This window comes from Serinus canaria, chromosome 25, assembly GCF_022539315.1.
Source record: "Serinus canaria isolate serCan28SL12 chromosome 25, serCan2020, whole genome shotgun sequence".
NCBI classification, from domain to species: Eukaryota; Metazoa; Chordata; class Aves; order Passeriformes; family Fringillidae; genus Serinus; species Serinus canaria.
Genome location: NC_066338.1, coordinates 7862700 through 7888599, shown reverse-complemented (window position 1 = coordinate 7888599; position 25900 = coordinate 7862700). Strand labels below are relative to the sequence as shown.

General features: G+C 55.5%; 1 protein-coding gene across 2 annotated transcripts; it reads right to left on the bottom strand.

Annotated features, from left to right (window-relative positions):
• Nucleotides 1–4030: 4030 nt before the first annotated feature.
• Nucleotides 4031–23721, bottom strand: LOC108963780 (uncharacterized). 2 transcript variants are annotated; one of them, XM_050984130.1, is made up of 3 exons: nt 23651–23721; nt 22871–23344; nt 4031–5234 (listed from the first exon to the last, which is right to left on the bottom strand). In XM_050984130.1, exons 1-3 carry the CDS (start codon nt 23663–23665, stop codon nt 4749–4751), a joined length of 975 nt encoding a protein of 324 aa, XP_050840087.1. In that variant the 5' UTR covers nt 23666–23721; the 3' UTR covers nt 4031–4748. The 2 variants fall into 2 exon arrangements, with proteins under 2 accessions (XP_050840087.1, XP_018780955.2); XM_018925410.3 differs by lacking the exons at nt 22871–23344; nt 23651–23721 and adding an exon at nt 6016–6985 and having other exon boundaries at nt 4031–5708.
• Between the last annotated feature and the right edge of the window lie 2179 nt (nt 23722–25900).

Genomic DNA, 25900 nt, shown 5'->3' with positions numbered 1-25900 from the left:
TGTAAACTACCTTATGGATATGCATAAGGGTCTCTGAGTGTGCAACAGACTGATGTAATGGAAGAGATATTTAAGGGGTATCCCAACAGTAAAAATGTGCTCTTGGCTGAGTGCCAAGATGCACCCAGCCACAATCTTTGCTTTACTGACTCTGTTTCTTATTGTCCTTTATTAAACTTTTAAATTTTAACAGGAAAGTGAACCATGTTTTTCACAAGAAGCCAACCCATTTCCTGTTTACCTTAGAAATGTTTTTCAGCCTATTAGCTTGTGCCACACAATGCTGGTATTACCTCTATCACCAATCACTCTTATTTTCACCCCACATGGTCCTGCATCAATGCATCTTTCACAGGTCTAATTCTCCAAAATATCTGGTCTGTTTGCAAGGCCATCTTTTGGGACTTGTTGAAACTTGTTTCCAGTTCAATCTCTCCACAATGTCATCTCTGTTCCATGGCCTTCCTAAGCCAGCACAGCTGATCTCAGAGTTTGCATGGACATGGACAAGGCTGAGTGAGCTTTCTGCCAGGTTTTGGGAATCCTTTACAAATCCATTCCTCACATCCCTGGGCCCTCCCTGGTCACGGTGCTGTTCCCAGGGGTCCCACGACTCTGAGGGGCTCAAAGGGGAGGGGGCAGAATCCCTGGGATGGGTGGGGGGCACAAAGGGGGTTCAGGCCTGGTGTTCAGGAGGGGTCTGTACATGAGGGAGGGCCCAGTCCCAGTCCCTGTGCACAGTGGGGGGGGGTAGTGCTGGAGTGGGGGTCGGGGGGACTGAAGGAGGTGTGGGTGTTGTTTTTGGGGGGATCCCCGCACACCCTGGGGTGGGGTCAGTGCTTAGCAGCGGAGCCGTGCCACCCGCAGTCACTGGCCGGGATCGGGGGTGTCGGAGGTGGAGGCGGGAGTTGACCAGGGACCCCCCTGGCCCCCCAAACCACAGCTGGTGTGAAAGACAAAGTTCACCCTTTGAAAATTGAAAAAGTTTAATAAAGGATAAGAAAGGTTTTTTGGCACTTAGCCAAAGAACTCGCCCTTAATTTAACCACTCATTCTCGAGATAGGGTTACACTGCAGGGGTGCAAACAAATTCCTGAGTTTAGACATTATTTGAACATTCCTGGGAGGTTTGGATGTTCCAGGAACTATTGCTTGGTTTTAACCTCTGACTTGTCTGCAGGACATTTTGTAGATTGGGTCCATGTATTTGATTTCTTCTCCTGGTTCCATCCTGTTGTTTCACACCTCCTGATCAATTCATAAATTCTTCTCAGGTTTGTGTTGCTGTTATCACCTGGAGAGGCCAGTCCGCAGGTGTGAGAAACAAGGGAATTGATTGTTTAAAATAGGTTCATGTTTCCATTGACATGAATTCTCATTTTCTGATGGCAACTGCTCACACCAGAGAAAAGGCCCATGATGTTATCTGGCACTGGCTCACCGGTTTTGCCACTCTGGGCCTTCCTGACACCATCAAAATGGACCATTGACCTGCCTACACCTTGGAGTGAGTTTGTAACTTCTTGCAGCAATGGGGTGTGCCTCACAATACGGGCATTCCCCACTCTCCCACAGGGCAAACTATTGTCAAGTGTGCCCATAGAACCCCAAAAACCATGCTTGAAAAACAAAAGGAGGGGGAGTTGGGGTGCCCTCGTGACAGGCCAGCTAAAGCCCTTTATGTCCTCAGTTTATAAAACCAGGATGGGATGGGACAGACTGCACGTGACAGAGAGCATTCCTTCAACACAAAGGCTCATCTAAGACCTCCAGTGCTGGTGAAGGACTTACTGACTGGACAATGGGAAGGACCCCTGGGCTTACTGACATGGGGAAGGGGCTGTGCCTGTGTCTCCACAGTGTCTCCATGTGGAGTGGGCTCCATCACGCTGTGTGGCCTTTTGTCCCACCATCCTGATCCCATGTGTATATAGCTGCTACATTTTAGGCATATGTAACCAATTTTTAAAAGTTGATAAAGTTATTCTTGTTGTCCCTGTTATTCATGTTTTAGGAGTTGTTTAGGTTTTTCTTAGTATGTTTTTGTTGCCTAAAGAAAAGGAAGGGCATTATGTGGAATGTGGGGTGATATTTCCTAAAGTTGTTAAGGCTTATGCCCACAGAGGCCCTGTGGGGAAGGCACAGCTGCAGGCTGGATGGTTGGAGGTTGGTTGGGGGGTGAGAGGCAGTTATGAGGAGGAATGCATGGACAGCACATGAAAGGGAAGCTGATGGGGTGATAGGACCTGTGGACAGCAGACTGCAGCTGAGCCAGCCAATGGGTGCCCTTCTTCTCCTGAGTTCTGGTTTTGTCAGGTTGAGAGTAAAGGTAAAAAAAGAGAGTGATTTCTACAATAAAGCAGTCTCCTTCGGATGCACAAGGCCATCCCTGTCTCTTTGTTTCCCATTGCTACAGCTTAGTGCTGTGTGAAAGTGTGAATGGGAAATGAGGAGAGTGGGAAGTGAATGTTTATGTCCTGTGTCTTGTGTGACTGATGGGTGTATCTGCTGAGTGAATGAGATGTACTGCAGGACAAAACAAACAAGGAGCTTTGAGCCACGCTTCCGCTTTTTAGGTGACCAAGACAGCCAGAGAAAAGCAAAGCATTTGTTTTGTACATGAAGAAAAATTTTAATAAGGATTTTGTGTTGTCTGTATGAATGTAATTTTGTCTTTAAGTTACGGACTTGGATGTGATCCTTGGGTATGGTGTGAGTGTAAAATCTGTCATGAGAGGTGGCATTGCACAGACACACAAAAGAGTGCCTGGGGCTGGGACTGGGAAAGAGTGGAACTGAGAGACAGGAATTGGGCATTGCATTTTTTAAATTTTCTGTGGGAAATAGTGTGTGGGAAAACAGCATATAGTTCCCAGATCCTGAACAGTACCTGAGAAGGACTGGGAAAATATATGTGAAAGGTGTAGAGTCAGATTTGCCTGGAAGTTAAGAAAGAAGGAAAAAAAAGGTGTGGGGACAGTGCCGGGATAAGCTGGCACATAAAACAAGGAAAGAGAAAACCCCCAGGGGAAAGGGGAGCAGGGAAACATCAATGGATATTGATCAATGGACAGGCCCCTATTGATAAAATTGGCAGGGTGGGTATATAACCCTGACACAATGAATGAAAATAAAATCAAAATGATTGATTACTATATAATGAAATAGACTCATCAGGAGATAAGATCTGATCATTTATCATTGGTCTGTTCTGGCCAAAATAGAGTTCCTTTGAGGGGTGGATGTGCCAAACTTTGAATATTCATGTGAATGCCAAAGAACCAGTCAGTCAGGAAAAAACTGATTCTGCTGCCAGTTGGAAGGACGAGGCTTCCCTGGAGAAGGAGAACATGTTTAAATGAAAAGAAACCAAAAACTGGGACCCCTTAGAGTATCTGCCCCCTCCATATCCGATGCCAGCCCCTGATGCACCCCCTGCACCTCCTGATGGAGCCAGCCAGAATACCTGGGGCAGAGCGATCCAGCGAGAGGAATGGAAAAATGAGAAGCAAGCAGTGGCACTAAACCCCCTCTGGGAAGTGCCCTTGGGTGGGGCACGCGGGGAATCGGGTTTGTCACTGCTCCACTTAATTCCTCTGAAGTGAGAGCACTTAAAAAGGAATGAAAAGTTCTATGTGAAGATCCGATTGGATTAGCAGAACAAGTAGACCAATTTTTGGGATCCAATGTTTATAACTGGGACAAAGTGCAATCTATATTTAACCTTTTGTTTACACCCAAGGAAAGACAAATGATCCGAGCAGCAGGGATGTGGGTTTGGGAGAGGGAACATGCACACCAGGGACCCCATGGGGAGACGAAAATGCCCCTGCAATGCCCTAATTGGAACATCCATGACCCCGGGGGGAAGGCAAAACATGGAAGATTATAGAGCATTAATTATCAGGGTAATTAGGGAGGCTGCTCCACCAACTCAGAATGCCCATAAGGCATTTGCTGAACAACAAAAGAAGGACTAGACTCCAACTGAATGGCTTGAGAGGTGAAAAAGAAATACAATACTCAGGTATAGACTGATAAAATAGCTGGACAAGCTTTATTGAAGATAACCTTTGTCACTCATGCTTGGCTGGATATAAGGAAAAGCTGGAAAGACTGGGGGAATGGCAGGATAAAGGATTGAATGACCTGATAAAAGAAGCCCAGAAGGTCACTGTACGGAGGGAGGGATGAGGAGAAAGCCAAGGGGAAAGCAAAGATAATGGCATCCACTACTGCTGAGGGGAACCAGTGTGCAAGGACCCACCCCCAGAGGGAAGTGACCCTGTCAGGGCACGGCAAATGGGAGCAGGGGGAGGACAATGGGAGCAGAGCTCCCTGGGGGACAGGTCCTAAAAGGGAAAAGGGCAATTGAACAGCTGAGGCCCAATCTGTCACCAATGCAGGAAATTGGGCATTTGAGGTGAAACTGCCCACAGAGGGAAAGGAACCTGAAGGGTTTTGAGGAGGCTTGAGAAATGGTCTGCTGTACCCATGGTGGAAAGCTGCCTCATTCACCCCCACAACCTGCCACTGAGTGGCCCTGAGTGGCCCCAGAGTGTCCTCAGAGTGTCCCCGGTGACATCACCCCAGGAATTCCCATCAGGATTTGGGGCAATTTTAATGAAAATTCCCAGAAAATTCCCCAAATTTGTCTCAAATCTCTGGCAGGGAGGAGGGAGTGGACAGGTGGCTCCAGGGATGTCCCCAGTGATTTCACCACCCTTGATGACATCACAGTGGTGACATCACTGTCCCCACAGCAGCATTGGGATGTCCTCGATGGCTTTTTGGCACTGCTCAGCCACCGCATGGCCACTGGGGCCACCAGTGTCACCAGGGTGACTTGAGACAAGCAAGCGGGTGTCCTCAAGTGTCCCCACTAGGTGACGTGTGGCCAGGCGGGCACTGGCCTCCCACAGCAGCTCGGCATTGGCCACCGCAGCCACCAAGGCCTCGGGGACATCAGGGGATGCCTGATTTGTCCCCTTCAGGGTGGCCTCGATGTGCCTGAGCTGGCACTGCAGCTCCCAGGTGTACACCATGGCTGTGTCACACGTGGCCACCAAGCGCTGCAGAAGCCCCAGGGCTGCTTCTGCCTTCTGTCCCCTCCTGGTGGCTGCTCCTGCCTCGCTGGTGGCCACTATGTCCTCTTCCTTGGCCTTGGTGGCTGCTTCCACCTCATTGTTGGCTGCTGCCATCCGGGCCGCATGCACGGCCACCAGTGAGGCCGCCTCCTTTTTGTCCAGGGCCAGCGGCAGCTGCCAGACCTCAGCCACCAGGTTGTGCAGAGATGGCTCCCAGCGGGTGGCCGTGCCCTGCAGGTCCCTGGCCCGGGTGTTGGCGGTGGCCGCAGTGGTGGCCTCCCTGGTGGCCGTGTCCCTGCAGGCGTTGTGGAGCTCGGTGGCCTTTTTGGCCAGCTGGGCCCAGCTGTCCTCAAGCTTGGCCACCGAGCCCTGCCAGGCACTGGCTGCAGCTGTCACATGGGCCCAGGTGGCCCCCAGGTTGGCCCTAAAGGCAGCCAGGGCCTGGCCCAGGGAGGTGTGACCGTGGTGGCCCAGGGTGTCCTGGAGGTCACTGATGAAGGGGTCCAGGGCCTTGTGCAGGGATCCTGGGAACATGCCCAGCCTCACGTCCCTATCCGGCCCAGCGATGGTGGCTGCCAGCTCACCCAGGGTGGCCACCACGTCCACCAGCGCTTCCAGCAGCTGTGGAGGGGAAAGGGGATGTGGCAGGGACCTGGTGGCACTTGTAGCCTCCTGGGATGTCCCCTATCCCCACCTGGGGTTCCCCTTTGTCCCCTCCCTGGAGGCCTCTGCTGTCCCCTCCATCCCTTCTTCAGTCCCTAGTCCCCTCTGCCACACCCCGCCATCCCCCCGCTTTCTCCCCCCCAGCACCCTCGGTCCCTTCCACCCCTCTGTCACCTCCCCCCTTCCTGCCACACCCCTGTTCCCTCTGCAATCCCCTGTCCCCTCTCCCCCCAACCCTCCACCCCCCACACCGGGATTGTTGTACCTCACGGGGCTCCATGGCCTCAAGGGACAGGGCAGGGACACGCCTGGGGGACACTCGGGTGGCACGCAACACCAACACCGTGGCACAGCCAGCAGTAAACAGGAAGAGGTGATGTCACCTCCCCAGCCCCGCCCCCCCACCTGCGGGGTGCCATCCCCCTGATGGCCCCCACAGCACGCCGATGTCCCCTCAGGGTCCCCACATGGCCCAGTGTCCCCTGAGTGTCTCCAACAGGACCCCAATGTCCCCTCAATGTCCCCAACAGGGCCATGTTGTCCCCCAACACACCCCAGTATCCCCTCAGTGTCCCCAACAGGGACTGAATGTCTTCCCTGATGTCTCCAACAGGAGCCCAATGTCCCCAGCATTCCCTCAGGATACCCAACAGAGCCCAAATATCCCTCCAATGTCCCCAAGAGGCCTTGATGTCCCCCCCATGTCCCCAACAGTGCCCAAATGTCTCCTGATACCCTGCTGGGGACACTAGGGGACACTGGGATGCTGTTCTGGACACTGTGAGGACATCAGGGACACTGTGCTGACCCAAAACAGGACAGGGGATGTCAGGGTGGCCTGGGGGTCACCAAGGGAAGGACACGGGGGTGTCCCCAAGGTCCCCAATGTCCCTCAGAGTGTCCCCATGCCCCGGCAGTTACAGTGCCACCACCATGTCCCCACCATGTCCCTGCCCCTGTCCCCCCAGTGCTCTACGGGCCGCCTCCAGCCTCCGCGTCACCTCCTCGTGACCCTTCCCCCATTTCTCCGAGGCCTCTATGATGTCCTTGAGTGCCTTGGGAGCTCTGGGGAAGCCCTGTTCCTGTGTCCCCCAGGCTGTCACCTTCCTGTCCTGCGTGACAGCATCCACCAACATCCTCAGCGAGTGCGTCACCTTCCTCAGCCGCCCCAGCACATCCGCGGTGGTCTTGTTGGTGTCTGTGGCGGCCTTGGCGCTGGCCCTGGCGGCCACCACCTGCTGGGCACGGTCATGCAGGCTCAGGGCCATGTCCCGCTGGTGGCCTGCAGCAGTGGCCAGGTGACGCCGTGATGTCCCCAAACGCCACAGGGCCACCTCGCAGGACACGGCCACCACAGTCAGGGCCAGCAGCGGGTGACCAGTCCTCGGTCACCCCCAGGGTGGTGCGGGCAGAGTCCAGGGACACTGCAAGGACATGGGGACACCGGACATGTGGCACCAGGGACACGGCAGTGCCACCTGTCTAGTGGCACCAGAGTGGTGGCTCCAGGGACAGAGCAGTGCCACCAGTTCCACCCCGGTGCTAGTAGCCCAGTGTCCCCAGGACTACCCTGGTGTCACCACCCCAGTGTCACCAGCTCCATCCCAGTGCCACCAGTTCTGTCCCCTTGTCACCAACCCAGTTGCAGGACCAGCGTCCTCAGTCCTGTCCCAGTGCCACCATCTCAGTGTCCCCAGTTCCATCCCAGTGCTTCCAGTTCAATCCCAGTGCTTCAAGTGTCAGGCCAGCGCCACCACCCCATTGTCCCCATACCATTATCACCATCCCAGTGTCACCAGATCCATCCAATGTCACCATCACAGTGTTCCTAGTGTCACCAGTTCCCTCCCAGTTTCCCCAGTCCTGTCCCACTGTCCCCCATCCTCTCCCAGTGTCCCTGTCCCAGTGTTCCCAGTTGTGTCCCAGTGTCACAAGTTCCATCATTGTGCCACCAGCCCAGTGTCCCCAGTATCCCCGTCCCAGTGTCACCAGTCACCTCCCACTGTTGCCAATTCCAGCCCAGTGTCCCTGGGCTTGTGTCACCACCCCAGTGCCAACAGGGTTGCTCTGGTGTCACCACCCCAGTGTCCCCAGGGCTGTCCTGGTGTGACCAACCTGGTGTCACCAGTCCTCTCCCAGTGCTACCAGCCTAATCTCCCTAGTTCCATCCCAGTGTCCCCAGTCGTGTCCCTGTGTCCCCAGTCCCATCACAGTGTCCCCAGTCCCCTCCTGATGTTCCCATCCCAGTGTCCCCTCCCAGTGTCCCCAGTACCACCAACCCAGGGAGTCATCCCAGTGTCACCAGTCCCATCCCAGTGTCACCAGTGCCACCCATGGCACTAGCCCAGTGTCACCAGTTCAATCCTAGTATCCCCAGTTTTGCCCCAGTGTCCCCCATTCTGCCCCAGTGTCCCCATCCCACTGTCACCAGTCCCACCCCAGTTTCCCCAGTCCTGTCCCAGTGTTCCCAGCCGTGTCGTAGTGTCATGAGTTCCATCCCAGTGCCACTAGTTCTATCCCACTGTCACCACCCAATTGTCCCCAGGGCTGCCTTAATGCCACCAGCCCCGTGTCAACATTCCAGTGTCACCAACCCAGTGTCCCCAGTTCCATCCCAGTGCCACCACACCCGTGTCATCATTCCAGTGTCACCAACCCAGTGTCCCTGTTCCATCCCAGCGCCACCACACCCGTGTCATCATTCCAGTGTCACCAACCCAGTGTCCCCTGTTCCATCCCAGTGCTCCCACTGCCAGCCCAGTGCCACCGCCCCATTGTCCCCATACCAATGTCACCATCCCAGAGCCACCACCGCATTGTCCCCATACCAATGTCACCATCCCAGTGCCACCGCCCCATTGTCTCCATACCACTGTCACCATCCCAGTGTCACCAGTCCTGTCCCAGTTTCCCCAGTCCTGTCCAAGTGTCCCTGTCCCAGTGTAACCAGTTCCATCCCAGTGTCCCTGTCCTGGGGCAGGGGAAGGTTCTCTACTGGTCAGTAGGGCTCCATACTGGTCTGAACTGGTCTGTACTGGTTTTCTGCAGCCCCTGCTGCCCCATGATGCTCTACACTGGTCCATACTGGTCTATACTGGTCTGAACTGGCCTATACTGGTCAGGGCAGGGGAAGGTCTCTCTTGGTCTGTAGATATTTATATTGTCCATACTGGTCTGAACTGGTTTATACTGGTCCATACTGGTCTGAACTGGTCCCCACAGCTCTCTACTGGTCCATACTGGTCTATACTGGTAAGGACAGGAGAAAGTCCCTCCTGATCTGAACTGCCTCCCACTGTTCTATAAAGATGTTTACTAGTCTGACCTGGTTTATACTGGCCTAAACTGGTTCATAATGGTCTATACTCCTCCATACTGCCTCCCACTGCTCTAAACTGCTCCATACTGCTCTATACTCATCCATGCTGGTCCATACTGGATTATACTGGTCCATACTGGTCCACTGCCGTGCCCGCCGCTCCTCACGCTCCAGTGCCGCTGCCGCCTCCTCAGCCTTGGCCCCGAACTGCCGCAGCCGCTGCTCGTCCTCGTCCCCCAGGGTCCCCAGGGCCACTGCCGGGCCCACCGCAGCCTGCCGGGCCCCCTCCAGCCCCTTCAGAGCCACCCGGGCCTGGCTCAGTGCGGCCTCAGCCTCAGCCAGTGCCGCAGGGACACTGTCCGGTGTCCCCAAGGCCTCGGCCAGGGCCACCAGGGCCGCCAGGGCTCTGTCTCGTGCATCCACCGCCAGGGCCACCTCGGGAGGGAGGGCAGGGGGGGACACCTGGGGACAAGAAAGGGCGGTTAGGGGGGTGGGGGAGGGATTGGGGGGGTTCAGGTGGGGGTGGTTTGGGGGGGTCCCAGGTGGGATTTGGGGGTTCTGGGGGAGCTTTTGGAGGGTCCTGAGGGGTATTCAGGGGTGGCCCGGGGGGGTTGGGGTGTCTCAGGCAAGGTTTTTGGGGCGTAGGGGACCCCAGATGAAGTTTGGGGGATCCTGAGGGGACTTTTGGGGGCCCTGGAAGGATTTTGGGGGGAGCCCAAAAATCCTTCCAGGATGTTGGTGGATGCTGTCATCCAGGTAGGGTTTTTGGGGTCCCAGGTGAAGAGGGGACACAGTACAGGGGAGTCAGGGTGGACACAGAGATCAAGGGTGTCCTGGGTGAGGCTTCCAAAAGACTGAAGGGGTCCCAGGTGAAGTTTTGGGGACCCAGGTGAGATTTTGGGGCTCTCAGTTGAGGTTTTGGGGCTCCCAGTTGAGGTTTCCCAAAGATCTGAATTTCCCAGCTGGCCAGGTGAGGATTTGGGGAGTCCCAGGGATCCAGGTGAGGGTCTCAAGGGACTCCTGGGTGAGATTTGGGGGGTCCCAGGTGAGAATACTCAAGGATTTGGGTTTCCCAGGTGTCTCAGGTGAGGCTTCAGGGAGGTTTCGGGGTTCCCAGGTAGCTAGGTGAGATTTTGGGGGGTTCCACCTGAATTCCCCCAGGAATTTGGGGAGTCCCACTCCCCTTTTTGCCATTCCTGCCCCCTCTGAAAGCCCCCGACTCCGGATCTTTCTACTTCCTTTTTCCCTCCCGGCTGCAGCCCTGGCCCTGGGGATTCCCAGACTTCACTAAATCCCCCCCAAATCCTCCCAAATCCCCCCCTATCCCCTTGGGTGCCCGCTGAGGGTGACCCCGGGGTTTTAGGGTTCCCACCTTGGGCTCCATCCCCGTCTCCATCCAGAGGCTGCGTCTGGAGCTCTGAGGGCAGAGGGTGTCAAGGCTGGGAGGAGGGAGGGCCCCACGCCCTGATCCTCCCCCGAGGGGCAGAACTGGCCCTGCCAGGACCTCAGGGAACCTTTCGGGGCTGCCTTTAACCCCTTGGGGCCAGGATCCATCCCCCAGGGCTCCATTTCCCTGTCAGGACCCCACTGCCCCTCAGGGCCCTGATTTCCCCTGCCAGGACCCTGATTTACCCCCATTCACCCTTTCAGGAACCCACTGACCCATCAGAGCCCTGATTTCCCCTGCCAGGACCCTGATTTACCCCCATTCACCCTTTCAGGAACCCACTGACCCCTCAGGGCCCTTATTTACCCCTTCAAGACCCATTTTCCCCTCAGGGCCCATTTATCCCACACAGGGCTCTGATTTCCCCTGCCAGGACCCTGATTTGGAATTGGTTTTGGGGATTGCTTATGAAGATCTAGCAGGATTTGGGGTTTGGGAATTGGGATTGTTTGGGTATCCAGGACTGGAGATCTTTTAGGATTGGATTTGGGGTATCTGGCAGCATTTGGGAACTGGGATCCAAGATTTGGGATTTGAGAGGATTTAGAATTGGTTTTCAGTGTCCAGTAGGATTTGAGATCTGGGCTTTGGGACTGTTTGGGATCCAGGGTTGGAGATCATTTGGGACTATTCCTTGGGATCCAGCAGGATTTGGGATCTGGGGTTTGGGATTGTTTGGGATTTGTTTTGTGTATTCAGCAACATTCAGGATCTGGGATATTTTGGGATCCAGGATTTGGGATTTGAGATAATTTGGGTTTCTTCCTGGGGATCCAGCAGGATTTGGGATCATTTGGGAACCCTGGGGCCCCAAAGCATCCTCCCGATGTCCCCAAGGGGTCCCTTTTTCTGCCCTTTCCAGGCTCTCATTGATGGCCCTGCCCCTTTGCCCATGACCTGTTTCATGCCTGCACAGGCCCTGCCTAGTTTTGTTTCCTTCCAGGCCCCGCCCCTCTCCACGCCCCATTCATTGTCCACCCCCTCAGGCCACGCCCCTCTACTCCCCATTGGCTCTTGCTCCCGCTTCTTTGCCCAGGCTCCCATTCCTCACCCTCCCCAATCACCGCCTCTCTCCACTCTGCTGTTTCCCATTGGCCAAATCATGTGGCCCCGCCCCTCTATGGGCGTGGCTACAGCACTAATCAGCCTTTATTGACGGGCTCTTTGCAGTGGGGGTGGAGCCAGCCGGGGGGAGGGCCTGGGGGCATTGGGGCAGGGAGGGTCAATGAATTGGGGGGGGGGGCTGGGGGGCTCCAAGGGGGGGCGTGGTGTGATGGGGGTCCCATGGATTGGGGAGTGCTGGTGAGTGGGGGATGTCTGGTGAGTGTGGGGGATCCCATGGATGGGGAAGGGGCGTACGGGGGGGGGTTCATGGACCAGGGGAGTCCAAGCGCATTTAGGGATCGGTGAAGGGGGGGGGTCCCAGTGCGTGGGGGGCCTCAGTAAATTGGGGAGGGTCCCTAGTGATAACAGGGATTCCTGGCTGATAACGGGGGGGTGACAGGACCGAGCCCCAAGGGATCCCCACAGTGCTGGGGACCCCCCTGTGCCCCTCCTGCACTTGGGGTCCGCCCGGTCCGGCTCCTCAGCCCCCCCAGACCCGTCACTATTCCCAGGGGATCCCACAGCTCCAGGGGGGTCAAAGGAGAGGGGTCTGAACCCCCATGATGGGTTGGGGGACACAAAGGAGGGTCCAGGCCCAGTGCTTGGGGGGGTCAGTACACAAAGGGGGGCTCAGTCCCAGTCCTGGTGCTCGGTGAAGGGGAGGGGGGTCAATGCATGGGAACATCCCAGTGCCTGGTGGCACCTGAGTGTCCACAAGTCTCCCCAGTGATGTCACTGTCCTGATGACATCACAGTGGTGACATCACTGTCCCTGCAGCAGCCTCGGGATGTCCTCATGGCACTTTTGCCACTGCTCAGCCACATGGGCTACTGGGGCTACTGGGGCCACTGCGGCCACCATAGCGACTGAAGAGGACTTTGTGGATGGATATCCAAGTGTATTCATGCGTCACCTGCCAAGTGTCCTCAGCAGGTGACGCATGAACAGGCGGGTGCTGGCTTCCCACAGCCACTTGGCTTCTGCCACTTTGGCCACCAAGGCCTCGGGGACATCAGGGGATGCCTCATTTGTCCCCTCCAGGTCAGCCTCGATGTCCCCGAGCCAGCGCCGCATCTCCTGGGGGAATGCGGTGACTTTGTCACACGTGGCCACCAAGCGCTCCAGTGGCCCCAGGGCCGCTTCTGCCTGCTGTCCCCTCCTGGTAGCCACCCTCACCCAGCTGTCAGCCGCCATGGCCTCTCTCATGGCCTTGGTGGCCGCCTCCTCCTCACTGGTGACTGCTGCCAGCCAGGTCTCAAGCGTGGCCACTGATGAGGCCATCGCCTCCTATGCCAGGACCACTGACGGCCTCTGGGCCATGGCCACCAGGGTGTGCAGAGACGTCCCCCAGCGGGCAGCCTTGTCCTACAGGTTCCAGGCATGCGATGTGGTAATGTTTGCAACGGCAGCTGCAGCGATGGCCGCAGCGGTGGCCGTGTCCCTGCAGGTGTCACAGAGCTTGGTGGCCTCCCTGGCCAGCCAGTCCCAGCTGTTCTCCAGCAGCTGACTCCCACCAGGTGCTGCCCGCAGCTCTCACATCGGCCCAGGTGGTCCCAGGGGTGACCCCAAGGACAGCCAGGGCCTGGCCCAGGGAGGGGACACTGGAGTGGCCCAGGGAGGTGACAGTGTTCAGGGTCTCATGGAGGCTCCAGGTGAATCTCCTCAGGGCCGTGTTCAGGGACTTTGGGGACATGTGCTGCCACGTGCCCCTATGTCTCCTGGTCATGGCGGCTGCCATCTTGCCTAGCGTGGCCACCATGGCCACCACAGCCGCCAGCCACTGGGAAGGGAACAGGGAAGGTGGCAGGGACCTCGTGGCACTTGTGGCCTCCTGGGGTGGCCCCTTTGTCCCCTCCCATCCTCCCCTCTGTCCCCTCCCTGGAGGGCTCCTCAGTCCCCTCTGTCCCTTCGTCAGCCCCTAATGCCGTCTGCCACCCCTCCTGCTACCCCGCGCTTTCCCCCTGCCACACCACCCTCGGTCCCCTCCACCCCTCTGTCACCTCCCCCCTTCCCGCCACGCCCTCCTGTTCCCTTTGCGATCCCCTGTCCCCCCCTGCCGCCCCCTGACCCCTCTGTCAACCCTCGTGTCTCTCCTGTCCCCTCCACCCACCCCCCCCGCGCCGGGATTGTAACACCTCTCGGGGCTCCATGGCCGCTGGGGACAGGGCGGGGACACTCTGGGGACAGTCCTGGGGTGAACAAATCCCTGTGACAAGCCTCTGTCCCAGCCGGGGTCACGCGCGGAAGGGACAGAGCGAGGTGACGTCACCGCCCAGCCCCGCCCCCTGTCACGATCTGTCCTTACGAATGGGTTTCGTGATGGTTCGTGAATTGATCTCAGAGTGCAAAAACCGACATGGAAAGGGGATTTGCAGTAATAATCAAAAAACAAACGCACCTTTATTGGATGACCACAGCAAAATATGTTGGGGGGAATTGGGGAAAAAGGGAAGAATAAGAAAAAAGAGGGAGGAAGAGAAAGGAAGGTATATAGCTACCAAACGTAGAATGACGAAGTCTTCAGTCGATGGAGTTCGCCTGGTCACGTCAGGGAAGATCTCAAGATTCTGGTCGTTTCGAACTCCTATTATAGTCTTTTATGATGGGGGAAGGGGATGAGTCTTGAAATCGAATCAAAAGTAGTAAAGGATAGTCTATTGTAATTTCTGGGGGGAAAAAATGTATTGAAGAAGGGTAGAAAGAGTCCATATTCTCAGCAGTGGGTGAGAACCATTGTCCTCTTGGTCCCATGGTCACACCTGCAGGCGAACATCTCACTTTGGTCAGCTCGCCTCCCCCACACACCTCCCCCGGATGGGGGGTTTCAGTCCCAGTCTTTTGGAGGAGGGGGAGCTTCTCCACTCAGGGGTCTCATGTCTCAGTCCTTTGTGGAGAGTTAGAGATCTGGCGTTTGGAAGATCTCGGGCTGTACGGGTAGACAGGAAGCCCCCTCCTCACCCTGCAGTCTGACCTTTGCTCCCTACCTGGCCGCACCTAGCCGGACATGAACAAAGGAAGTGACACAGACTGCCCAAGCCATAAATACCCCTGAGACCCCTCAATAAACACCATTTTGCTGTCCACCACATTGGTGTATGTAGCATTGGACCGAGTGACCCTGTCGGGCTTTGGGTCACTGTGCCGGATGCACGGAACCAGGTCGCCACGCCGTAACGGCAACATCTGGTGCCGAAACCTGGGAAAGTGCCCGGAGTTTGGGGATCGCCTGGACAGGGGACCGGCGGCTGCACAGCTGGCCTAGTGCAGTGGGGGGGACGCCCCCGGACCGGCGAGGGACATGGAAGCAATCGCGAAGGTCGTAACTCAGATGCATGCTCAATAGGGAATAGATTGTAAGCTAAAAGATTTATGTCTCGCTATACCGAGACTTATAAAGCTGGGGGCGATAGACAGCCCAGTGGATATCTCCATTCGGAGAGATGGGATACTTGTACTAAGGTTCTAGCCAAGTAAACTATGTCCTCAGACTCAGGGAAGGCTTTAAGTCATGGGGCAGAGTTGTGCAGGCTGTGCAAAAAGCCAGGGAGGAACAGGAGACCTGGAAAGCCGCGAAAGCGTGGCTGCTGGCCACGCCACAGTTGGGGGTGGGCGCGGCAACGCAGACCGCGGAGGACTTCGATCAAACCGGCAGCGAGAAACTGCGAATGCCAGATTCCCCCTGGCAAACCGGCTTACCATCAGAAGGGGGGGAACATGCGCGGTCGTTTTGGCAGGGGCTCACGGAGGAGGCGCGGGAGGCGGCAAAATTGCCGGACCCCCAAGGGGTGGATAAAAGCGCACCACCTCCATATGCGTTTGAAAATGGCGCCGGAGCACGTGTTCAGGGCAGAAAGGAAGACGCGGAGGGCGGAAATGCAGTCAGCTCGCTTAACAACGCATGCGCGGGCGAGCGGGGGGACGGGGCAGCCCCCGCGGAGGAGCGTATGTCCAATCAGAGCGCTCAGTTCACATTAGATCCTTATAGGGCAAGGACCTCCCCAAGCAGGAGGCGGGGGGACTCCAGGGGGAGGGAACGGCCCGACCCCCACAAGAAAGGGCGGGGTCGGAGCCCCAGAAAGAGGCAGAGCAGTCCGGAAACGTCCGGCCAGTCGACTTCCGGCTTGGACTCGGACTTGAGCTCCGAGCCCGAGAGGGGATCAGGGAGTTCCTACTCGGATTCGGGTTTTAACAGAAGGAGAGCAGCGGCACATAAGGCCACTAGCCACAGCGCTCCTGCATGGGTAAAGGGGATATCTGAGAAAGATCAAACCCCGCTTACAGACTGCCAGAAAATAAAAATAGCGTGTGCTGAATGAACTCCATCAGCGAAACTGGTGTTTCCGGTTGGGGGGAGCTGGCGGGAATCAAAGGACCTATTCCCCGGTAAACCCGAAAGACATGCAGGCAATTATTAAGGCAATCGCAGAATGCAGATCCAGAGGCATCAGGGAAACAGGAGAGGGAGGGGGCAGCCGGGCCGTATCCAGCCTCCTCCCACCTGGAACACACAGCAGCCCAGCTACAGCAACCCTCAATGGGGCACAGGGCTCTCAGGCCCACCACCACCGCCCCCTCAGGGAATGACCAACTTTGTCGCCCAGCCAATAGCTCAATCGAACCCATCTGCACCTCAGAAATACCAAGAACAGCGCCCTGGGGGAGAGGCCCCTGGGTGGCTTTGGCCATGAAAGCATGGGAACGGGACCCATGGGTGGCCTTCGCCGCAAAGGTGGGCAAGCACCCACTGATCGTGTGGGCAGTGTGTCATCTCCACAACCGCTCCGATGACTCGGCCATCTGCCTTCCCTTTTTGGGTGGACACAGTGTCAGATGTCACCATCATCCCAGACATACATTGGCCTCGACCATGGAAGCTAGAAGTAGCCCCCATGGTGGGCGGAGTTGGAGGGCTGTCTCGAGCCCACAACAGCACCCAACCAGTGGCAATAACCCTCTGCACCGAAAGAGGACCGGGAAGAACTATCACCCTCACTGCATACGTGATGTCAGACTGTCCACCCTTGCTAGGGAGGGATGCCCTAGCCCTGCTGGATGTTAGGGTGACAAATTTATTCTAAGGGCCACTGTAGCATACCCACCATTGCTAACCAGAGTGGGTCGAACAGTGGCCCTTGTCAACGCCGTGAATGACTGCCCTCATTGAGTTAGTTAGCTGTGAATTACATGAGAATCATATAGAACCCTCCACGAGTCCATGGAATACTCCGATTTTCGTAATACCTAAGCGGTCTGGTGAAGGCTTTCATCTCCTGCACAACCTACGGGAAGTGAACAAGAGAATCCAGCCTATAGGCCCCGTGCAAACTTCGCTGCCCATGAACTCAATGATACCGAGAGGACAACCCTGTGCAGTGCTCGACATCAAAGACTGCTTCTTTTCTGTTCCCCTGCACGAAGACGACAAGGAGCGTTTTGCCTTCTCCATCGTCTTCCCAAACAGCCAGCGGCCTAACCTATGCTTCCAATGGAGGATGCTTCCACAGGGAATGCTCAACTCCCCTACCATCTGCCAGATCACCGTGGACCGAGCGCTAGCACCTGTCCGGCAGAGCAATCCTACGGTAACCATCATGGTGCAGTACATGGACGACATCCTGATCGCCGCACCATCCACGAGACAAGTGGACCAGCTGGTGTCAACCATCTCCAAGACCTTAAGGACAAATGGCTTTGAGGTAGCGAGTGCAAAAATATAAAAGGGACCGTGCGTGACCTTCCTAGGAGTGGGAATCACAAGCTATTACATACCTCCTCCCCAGATGAAAATCCGCCAGGACATCAAGACGCTCCACGACATGCAACAGCTGGTAGGGTCCTTACAGTGGCTCCGTAACATTGTCCTGATTCCTCCCAAAGTCATGGACCCTCCAAATGACCTCTTGAAAGGGAAGAACCCATGGGAGGAGAAAACCCTGACACCAGAAGCGGCAAGCTCTCTCAACTTCATCGAATGTCAGATGTCAGGGAGCATGCTCACCAGATGGGATTCAAGTGCTCCAGTTGATCTGTATGTCCACTTTACAAAAAAGGGGGGAGTGGGAGCCTTAGCCCAAGGACCCCTGACAAGGCCCAACCGATACTATGGGTGGTCTTGGGGAAATCGTCACGAGCCTTTTCCCAGGGAGTCGAGTGCCTCTGCAACCTCATCATGAAAGGCAGGAAACTCGCCCTAAGACATCTAGGCATCGAGCCGTCCAAGATAAGCTTGCCTCTCTGCAAACAGCTCTCTGCGCAGTCAACAACAATATCGGAATATCTAGCGATAGCCCTCATAGGCTTTGGAGGAGAAATTCGCTACGCAGAGAAACCCCCTTGGACTCGGCTGCTCGCGGTTATCGATATCGACCTCCCACCAAAAGTACTCGACCTGACCACAGGCAGGACTAACTATCTTCACGGACGCATCATCGCAGACCTCCACTGCAGCGGCGGTATGGCAGTCAGGAGACAGTGGCAATGTGTCAAGGAAACTCTGCCTAGCCATGTCCGGACCAGGTGTCATTACCGACCTGTTTCCAGGACAACCAAAGGTAGACCCTCATTCCCCACACGCCACACACATGTACCTATCCTACTGGTGCCCAGCCTCAAACCCAGGAAAAAGCTACTGCAATCACCCAGGGTGGGGATACTGTGGGCATTGGGGCTGCGAAACCATTGTTACAGATGCCAGACCGTCAGGGCCTGGGTGGGAGCCACAAGAGCCTGACAGATTCTTACAGTTCACCTGGGCACCCACCAGCTGCAAAACACCCGTCTTCCTCCAGGGAAGTTTCTATCGAAACAGCCATAAAATCCCTAAATTTCAGAAATGCACCGACTACAACATGACGGTTTTGCAGCCAGATCACCCCAGTTGAGCCACAGGCAAAACGTGGACAGTAGTCCTTCAAGGGTCGAAAGAGAGGGTGAATGTTCGAGTTATCAGACTCCCAGCCTCAATATCCCAATCAGTCAGACCCAATCCAGTTCTAGTAATGAGTAGACCCCGGGAAGGGATCGCAGCTAACGGTAGTTCTAGCCACGAAACACAGAGGTCAGAACTAGCCTCCCCATCCGATCTCTTAACCAAACCAACCCTCTCCAATCCATTCTTAAGCGTGTTAAATGCTACCTTCATATTGTTAAACCAATCCAACCCAAATTTCACAGAATCATGCTGGTTATGCTATGATGCACAACCCCCTTTTTACGAGGGCGTTGCCTTCGATCTCCCGTTCATCTTCTCAAAGTCAAACAATCCACGCCAATGCAGATGGGACACCCCCCGGAGAGGCATTACCCTAAGTCAGGTTACGGGCCAAGGCAAATGCTTTGGCAATGCAACCTTGGCAAAGTAGATAGGCAACGTCTGCAAGGAATTCGTTAAACTTAAGGGAGGGAAGTTCCAGTGGGTGATCCCAGCTGCATCGGGAATGTGGGTCTGTCACTGATCCGGGGTAAGCCCATGTGTACTCCTTGACAAATTCGATCATTCTACTGACTTTTGTGTTCAAGTTCTAATTGTTCCTAGGGTCCTGTACCACTCAGACAAAGAAGTGTACCATCTTTCTGAAGAACCCAGCCGGCTCCACAAAAGAGAAATAATGACAGGTATAACTATCGCAATGCTGCTCGGCCTAGGAGCAGCCGGAACGGCCACAGGCGTCTCAGCCCTAGCAACCCAGCACCAAGGACTGTCCCAGCTGCAAATGACCATCGATGAGGACCTGCAAAGGATCGAGAAATCCATCTCTTCGCTGGAAAAATCCCTTTCCTCACTCTCAGAGGTTGTCCTCCAAAATAGGAGAGGACTGGACCTCTTGTTCATGCAGCAAGGGGGCCTGTGTGCTGCCTTGAAAGAGGAATGCTGCTTTTATGCAGACCACACCGGAGTTGTCAGAGACTCCATGGCTGAACTGAGAAACCGGCTAAACCTAAGGAAAATGGACAGAGAAGCTCAACAGGGCTGGTTCGAGGCGTGGTTCAACCAGTCTCCATGGCTCACCACCCTGATTTCTTCCCTAATAGGCCCAATCACTATAATCTTACTAACCCTAATCTTCGGGCCTTGCATATTAAACAAACTGGTGCTATTTGTTAAAAGGCATTTGGAAACAGCTAACATTTTGTTTCTCGAGCGCCGACAATTACTTTAAGGCGTGCCGGTTACTAACACCATTTTACACTAATTCTACTAACCCATGAAATTTTGTAACCTTTACATTTTATAACTTTATAAGATTTTTACTAATCATGAGGAGAGGGGAAATGTGGAGAGCTAGGGATCTGCGTGCGGAAGATCTCGGGCTGTACGGGTAGACAGGAAGCCCCCTCCTCACCCTGCAGTCTGACCTTTGCTCCGTACCTGGCCGCACCTAGCCGGACATGAGCAAAGGAAGTGACACAGACTGCCCAAGCCATAAATACCCCTGAGACCCCTCAATTAACGCCATTTGCTGTCCACCACATTGGTGTCTGTAGCATTGGACCGAGTGACCCTGGTGGGCTTTGGGTCACCGTGCCGGACGCACTGAACCAGGTCGCCACACTGTAACAGCAACACCCCTATATAAAGAGGGTCTGAACAATAAATGAGGCAGTTTGCCACAAGGACCTTTGAGAGTTCGAGTTGTTTGTGTATCTCTGACTAATGACCCCCATAGTAACATATTTGAATGTAATTTTGTGTTTCAGTGGTGGACTGGGATGTGATCCTTGGGTATGGTGTGAGTGTAAAATCTGTCATGAGAGGTGGCATTGCACAGACACACAAAAGAGTGCCTGGGGCTGGGACTGGGAAAGAGCAGAATTCACACCTAGGAATTGGGCATTAAATTTTGCTAAAATTCCTGTAGGAAATAGTGTGTGGGGAAACTGCATTAATTTCACCGAGCCTGAACAGTTCCTGAGAAGGACTGGGAAAATACATGTGAAAGGTGTAGAGTCAGATTTGCTTGGAAGTTATGCAAAAGGGAAAAAAAGGGTGTGTAGACAGTGTTGGGATTAGCCGAGAAAATGGGACACAAAGCAAGGAAAGAGAAAACTCCCAGGGCAAAAGAGAGCGGGAAAACATTAATGGATATACCTCCAGATAGCCCCCTAGGGATAAGATTGGCATGGTGGGTACATAACCCTGACACAAAGAATGAAAATAAAACCAAAATGATACATTATTATATGAGAAAATAGACTAATCAGGAAATCATTTATAATCAGTCTAATCTGGCCAAAATAGAGTTCCTTTGAGGGGTGGATGTGCCAAGCTTTGAATATTCATGTGAATGCCAAAGAACCAGTCAGTCAGGAAAAAACTGATTCTGCTGCCAGTTGGAAGGACGAGGCTTCCCTGGAGACTGGAGAACATGTTTAAATGAAAAGAAGTGAAAAACTGGGACCCCTTAGAGTATCTGCCCCCTCCATATCCGATGCCAGCCCCTGATGCACCCCCTGGACCTCCTGATGGAGCCAGCCAGAATACCTGGGGCAGAGCGACCCAGCGAGAGGAATGGAAAAATGAGAAGCAAGCAGTGGCACTAAACCCCCTCTGGGAAGTGCCCTTGGGTGGGGCACGCGGGGAATCGGGTTTGTCACTGCTCCACTTAATTCCTCTGAAGTGAGAGCACTTAAAAAGGAATGAAAAGTTCTATGTGAAGATCCGATTGGATTAGCAGAACAAGTAGACCAATTTTTGGGACCCAATGTTTATAACTGGGACAAAGTGCAATCTATATTTAACCTTTTGTTTACACCCAAGGAAAGACAAATGATCCGAGCAGCAGGGATGTGGGTTTGGGAGAGGGAACATGCACACCAGGGTCCCCATGGGGAGACGAAAATGCCCCTGCAATGCCCTAATTGGAACATCCATGACCCTGGGGGCAGGCAAAACATGGAAGATTATAGAGCATTAATTATCAGGGTAATTAGGGAGGCTGCTCCACCAACTCAGAATGCCCATAAGGCATTTGCTGAACAACAAAAGAAGGACTAGACTCCAACTGAATGGCTTGAGAGGTGAAAAAGAAATACAATACTCAGGTATAGACTGATAAAATAGCTGGACAAGCTTTATTGAAGATAACCTTTGTCACTCATGCTTGGCTGGATATAAGGAAAAGCTGGAAAGACTGGGGGAATGGCAGGATAAAGGATTGAATGACCTGATAAAAGAAGCCCAGAAGGTCACTGTCCAGAGGGAGGGATGAGGAGAAAGCCAAGGGGAAAGTGAAAAGAATGGCAGCTGCTATTGCTGAGGGGAACCAGTGTGCAAGGACCCACCCCCAGAGGGAAGTGACCCTGTCAGGGCACGGCAAACGGGAGCAGGGGGAGGACAATGGGACCAGAGCTCCTGGGGGAGAGGCCCTAAAAGGGAAAAGGGCAATTGAACAACTGAGGCCCAATCTGTCACCAATGCAGGGAAATTGGGCATTTGAGGTGAAACTGCCCACAGAGGGAAAGGAACCTGAAGGGTTTTGAGGAGGCTTGAGAAATGATCTGCTGTACCCATGGTGGAAAGCTGCCTCATTCACCCCCACAACCCGCCACTGAGTGGCCCCAGAGTGGCCCCAGAGTGTCCTCAGAGTGTCCCCAGTGACATCACCCCAGGAATTCCCATCAGGATTTGGGGCAATTTTAATGAAAATTCCCAGAAAATTCCCCAAATTTGTCTCAAATCTCTGGCAGGGAGGAGGGAGTGGACAGGTGACTCCAGGGATGTCCCCAGTGATTTCACCACCCTTGATGACATCACAGTGGTGACATCACTGTCCCCACAGCAGCATTGGGATGTCCTCGATGGCTTTTTGGCACTGCTCAGCCACCGCATGGCCACTGGGGCCACCAGTGTCACCAGGGTGACTTGAGACAAGCAAGCGGATGTCCTCAAGTGTCCCCACTAGGTGACGTGTGGCCAGGCGGGCACGGGCCTCCCACAGCAGCTCGGCATTGGCCACCGCAGCCACCAAGGCCTCGGGGACATCAGGGGATGCCTGATTTGTCCCCTTCAGGGTGGCCTCGATGTGCCTGAGCTGGCGCTGCAGCTCCCGGGGGTACACCATGGCTCTGTCACACGCGGCCACCAAGCGCTGCAGAAGCCCCAGGGCTGTTTCCGCCTTCTGTCCCCTCCTGGTGGCTGCCCCTGCCTCTCTGGTGGCCACTATGGCCTCTTCCTTGGCCTTGGTGGCTGCTTCCACCTCATTGTTGGCTGCTGCCACCCGGGTCTCATGTGTGGCCACCGCTGAGGCCACCTCCTTTTTGTCCAGGGCCAGCGGCAGCTGCCAGGCCTCAGCCACCAGGTTATGCAGAGATGGCTCCCAGCGGGTGGCCGTGCCCTGCAGGTCCCTGGCCCGGGTGTTGGCGGTGGCCGCAGTGGTGACCTTCCTGGTGGCCGTGTCCCTGCAGGCGTTGTGGAGCTCGGTGGCCTTTTTGGCCAGCTGGGCCCAGCTGTCCTCAAGCTTGGCCACCGAGCCCTGCCAGGCACTGGCTGCAGCTGCCACATGGGCCCAGGTGGCCCCCAGGTTGGCCCTAAAGGCAGCCAGGGCCTGGCCCAGGGAGGTGTGACCGTGGTGGCCCAGGGTGTCCTGGAGGTCACTGAAGAAGGGGTCCAGGGCCTTGTGCAGGGATCCTGGGAACATGCCCAGCCTCACGTCCTCATCCAGCCCAGTGATGGTGGCTGCCAGCTCACCCAGGGTGGCCACCACGTCCACCAGCGCTTCCAGCAGCTGTGGAGGGGAAAGGGGATGTGGCAGGGACCTGGTGGCACTTGTAGCCTCCTGGGATGTCCCCTATCCCCTCCTGGGGTTCCCCTTTGTCCCCTCCCTGGAGGCCTCTGCTGTCCCCTCCATCCCTTCTTCAGCCCCTGGTCCCCTCTGCCACACCCCGCCACCCCCCTGCTTTCTCCCCCCAGCACCCTCGGTCCCTTCCACCCCTCTGTCACCTCCCCCCTTCCTGCCACACCCCTGTTCCCTCTGCAATCCCCTGTCCCCTCTCCCCCCAATCCCCCACCCCCCACACTGGGATTGTTGTACCTCACGGGGCTCCATGGCCTCAAGGGACAGGGCAGGGACATGGCCGGGGGACACTCGGGTGACATGCAAGCCTGTGGCACAGCTGGTAGTAAACAGGAAGAGGTGATGTCACAACCCCAGCCCCGTCCCCCCCCCCCCACCTGCAGTGTGCCATCCCCCTGATGGCCCCCACAGTATGCCGATGTCCCCTGAGGGTCCCCACATGGCCCAATGTCCCCTGATGTCTCCAGCAGGACCCCAATGTCCCCTCAATGTCCCCAACAGGGCCATGTTGTCCCCCAACACACCCCAGTATCCCCTCAGTGTCCCCAACAGGGACTCAATGTCTTCCCTGATGTCCCCAACAGGAGCCCAATGTCCCCAGCATTCCCTCAGGGCACCCAACAGAGCCCAAATATCCCTCCAATGTCCCCAAGAGGCCTTGATGTCCCCCCCCATGTCCCCAACAGGGCCCAAATGTCTCCCAATATCCTGCTGGGGACACTAAGGGACACTGGGATCCTGTTTTGGACACTGCGGGTACATCAGGGACACTGTGCTGACCCAAAACAGAACAGAGGATGTCAGGGTGGCCTGGGGGTCCCCAAGGGAAGGACAAGGGGGTGTCCCCAAGGTCCCCAATATCCCTCAGTGTCCCTGTGCCCCACCAGTGACAGTGCAACCCCCTGTCCCCAGCCCGTCCCTACCCTACCCTACCCTAGCTCCACCCGTGCCCCCTGGGCCACCTCTAGCCTCCGTGTCACCTCCTTGAGTCCCTTCCCTGTGTCCCCAAGGCCACCACGATGTCTCCGAGTGCCCGGGCAGTGCTGGGGAAGCCCTGTCCCCGTGTCCCCCATGGTGTCACCTCCCTGTCCCAGGTGACAGCAGCCACCAATGTCCCCAGCACCAGCGTCACCTCCTCCAGCCGCCCCAGCACATCCACAGTGTCCTTGTTGGTGTCTGCAGCGGCCTTGGCGCTGGCCCTGGTGGCCGCCACCTGCTCAGCACGGTCATGCAGGCACAGGGCCATGTCCCGCTGGTGGCTCCTGGCGCTGGCCAGGGGACACGAGGATGTCCCCTGCCCCTGCCGGGCCACCTTGCAGGACACGGCCACTACGGCCAGAGCCAGCAGCAGGTGACTGTCTCTCACGATCCATCCTTACGAAGGGGTTTCGTGATGGTTTTGAATTGATCTCAGAGTGCAAAAAAACCCACACGGCACAGGGGATTTGCAGTAATTATCAAAAAGAAATGCACTTTTATTAAATGACCACAGCAAAATATGATGGGGGGATTGGGGAAAAGGGGAAGAATAAGAAAAAAGAGGGAGGGAGAGAAAGGAAGGTATATAGCTACCAAACGTAGAGAGACAAAGGCCTTCGAAGTCTCAGTCGATGGAGTTCGCCTGGTCACGTCAGGGGAGATCTCAAAGACTCTGGTTGATTCGAACTCCTATTATAGTCTTTTATGATGGGAAGGGGATGAGTCTTGAAATCGAATCAAAAGTAGTAAAGTATAGTCTCTTGTAATTTCTGGGGGGAAAAAATGTATTGAAGAAGGGTAGAAACAGTCCATATTCTCAGCAGTGGGTGAGAACCATTGTCCTCTTGGTCCAATGGTCACACCTGCAGGCGAACATCTCACTTTGGTCAGCTTGCCTCCCCCACACACATCCCCCGGGTGAGGGGTTTCAGTTGGGGAGCTTCTCCACACAGGGGTCTCATGTCTCAGTCCTTGAGGGAGAGGCTTCTCCCATCTCAGTCCGTCCATCACACTGGTTGTAAAGCAGACGTGGGGTCTTCTGTGGGGACCACCAAAGTTACCCCAGAAAAGTCCAGCCAAGCTGAGAGGTGGGGAAATTCCAGGGCCATTGTTGTGAAGTGGGCACAAGAAAAGGGCAAGGTGTCTCCTCTTCACTAGGTTCAGTCTTCCATGGAAGCAAACACACCTGCAAACAACAGCTTGGCAAGCCAAGGGCTTTGCTCAGGCCTCAGGGTCTTGCTGAACAACTGTCCTGAGCAAGACCAGGATTCCAACCAGGGTCTTTTCAGTGGCTCCAGTTTCTGTCCTTTTCACAACGATCCTGAGGCAGATGAGAGAAACTTTGGACAGAGATTTACACCGTCCTCAGCCACCCCCAGGGCAGTGCGGGCCAAGTCCAGGGACACTGCAGGGTCATGGGGACACCGCACAGGTGGCACCAGGGACATGGCAGTGCCACCCGTCCAGTGGCACCAGTTCAATGCCAGTGTCCCTGTGCCACTGCCACCA

What these genes read in the sequence shown, in the direction of transcription:
- LOC108963780 (XM_050984130.1), bottom strand. An exon ending in TGGCCCTGGACAAAAAGGAG is followed by an intron (nt 5,235 to 22,870) that starts GTGGCCTCAGCG and finishes GACAAAAAGGAG; the next exon opens with GCGGCCTCACTGGTGGCCGT.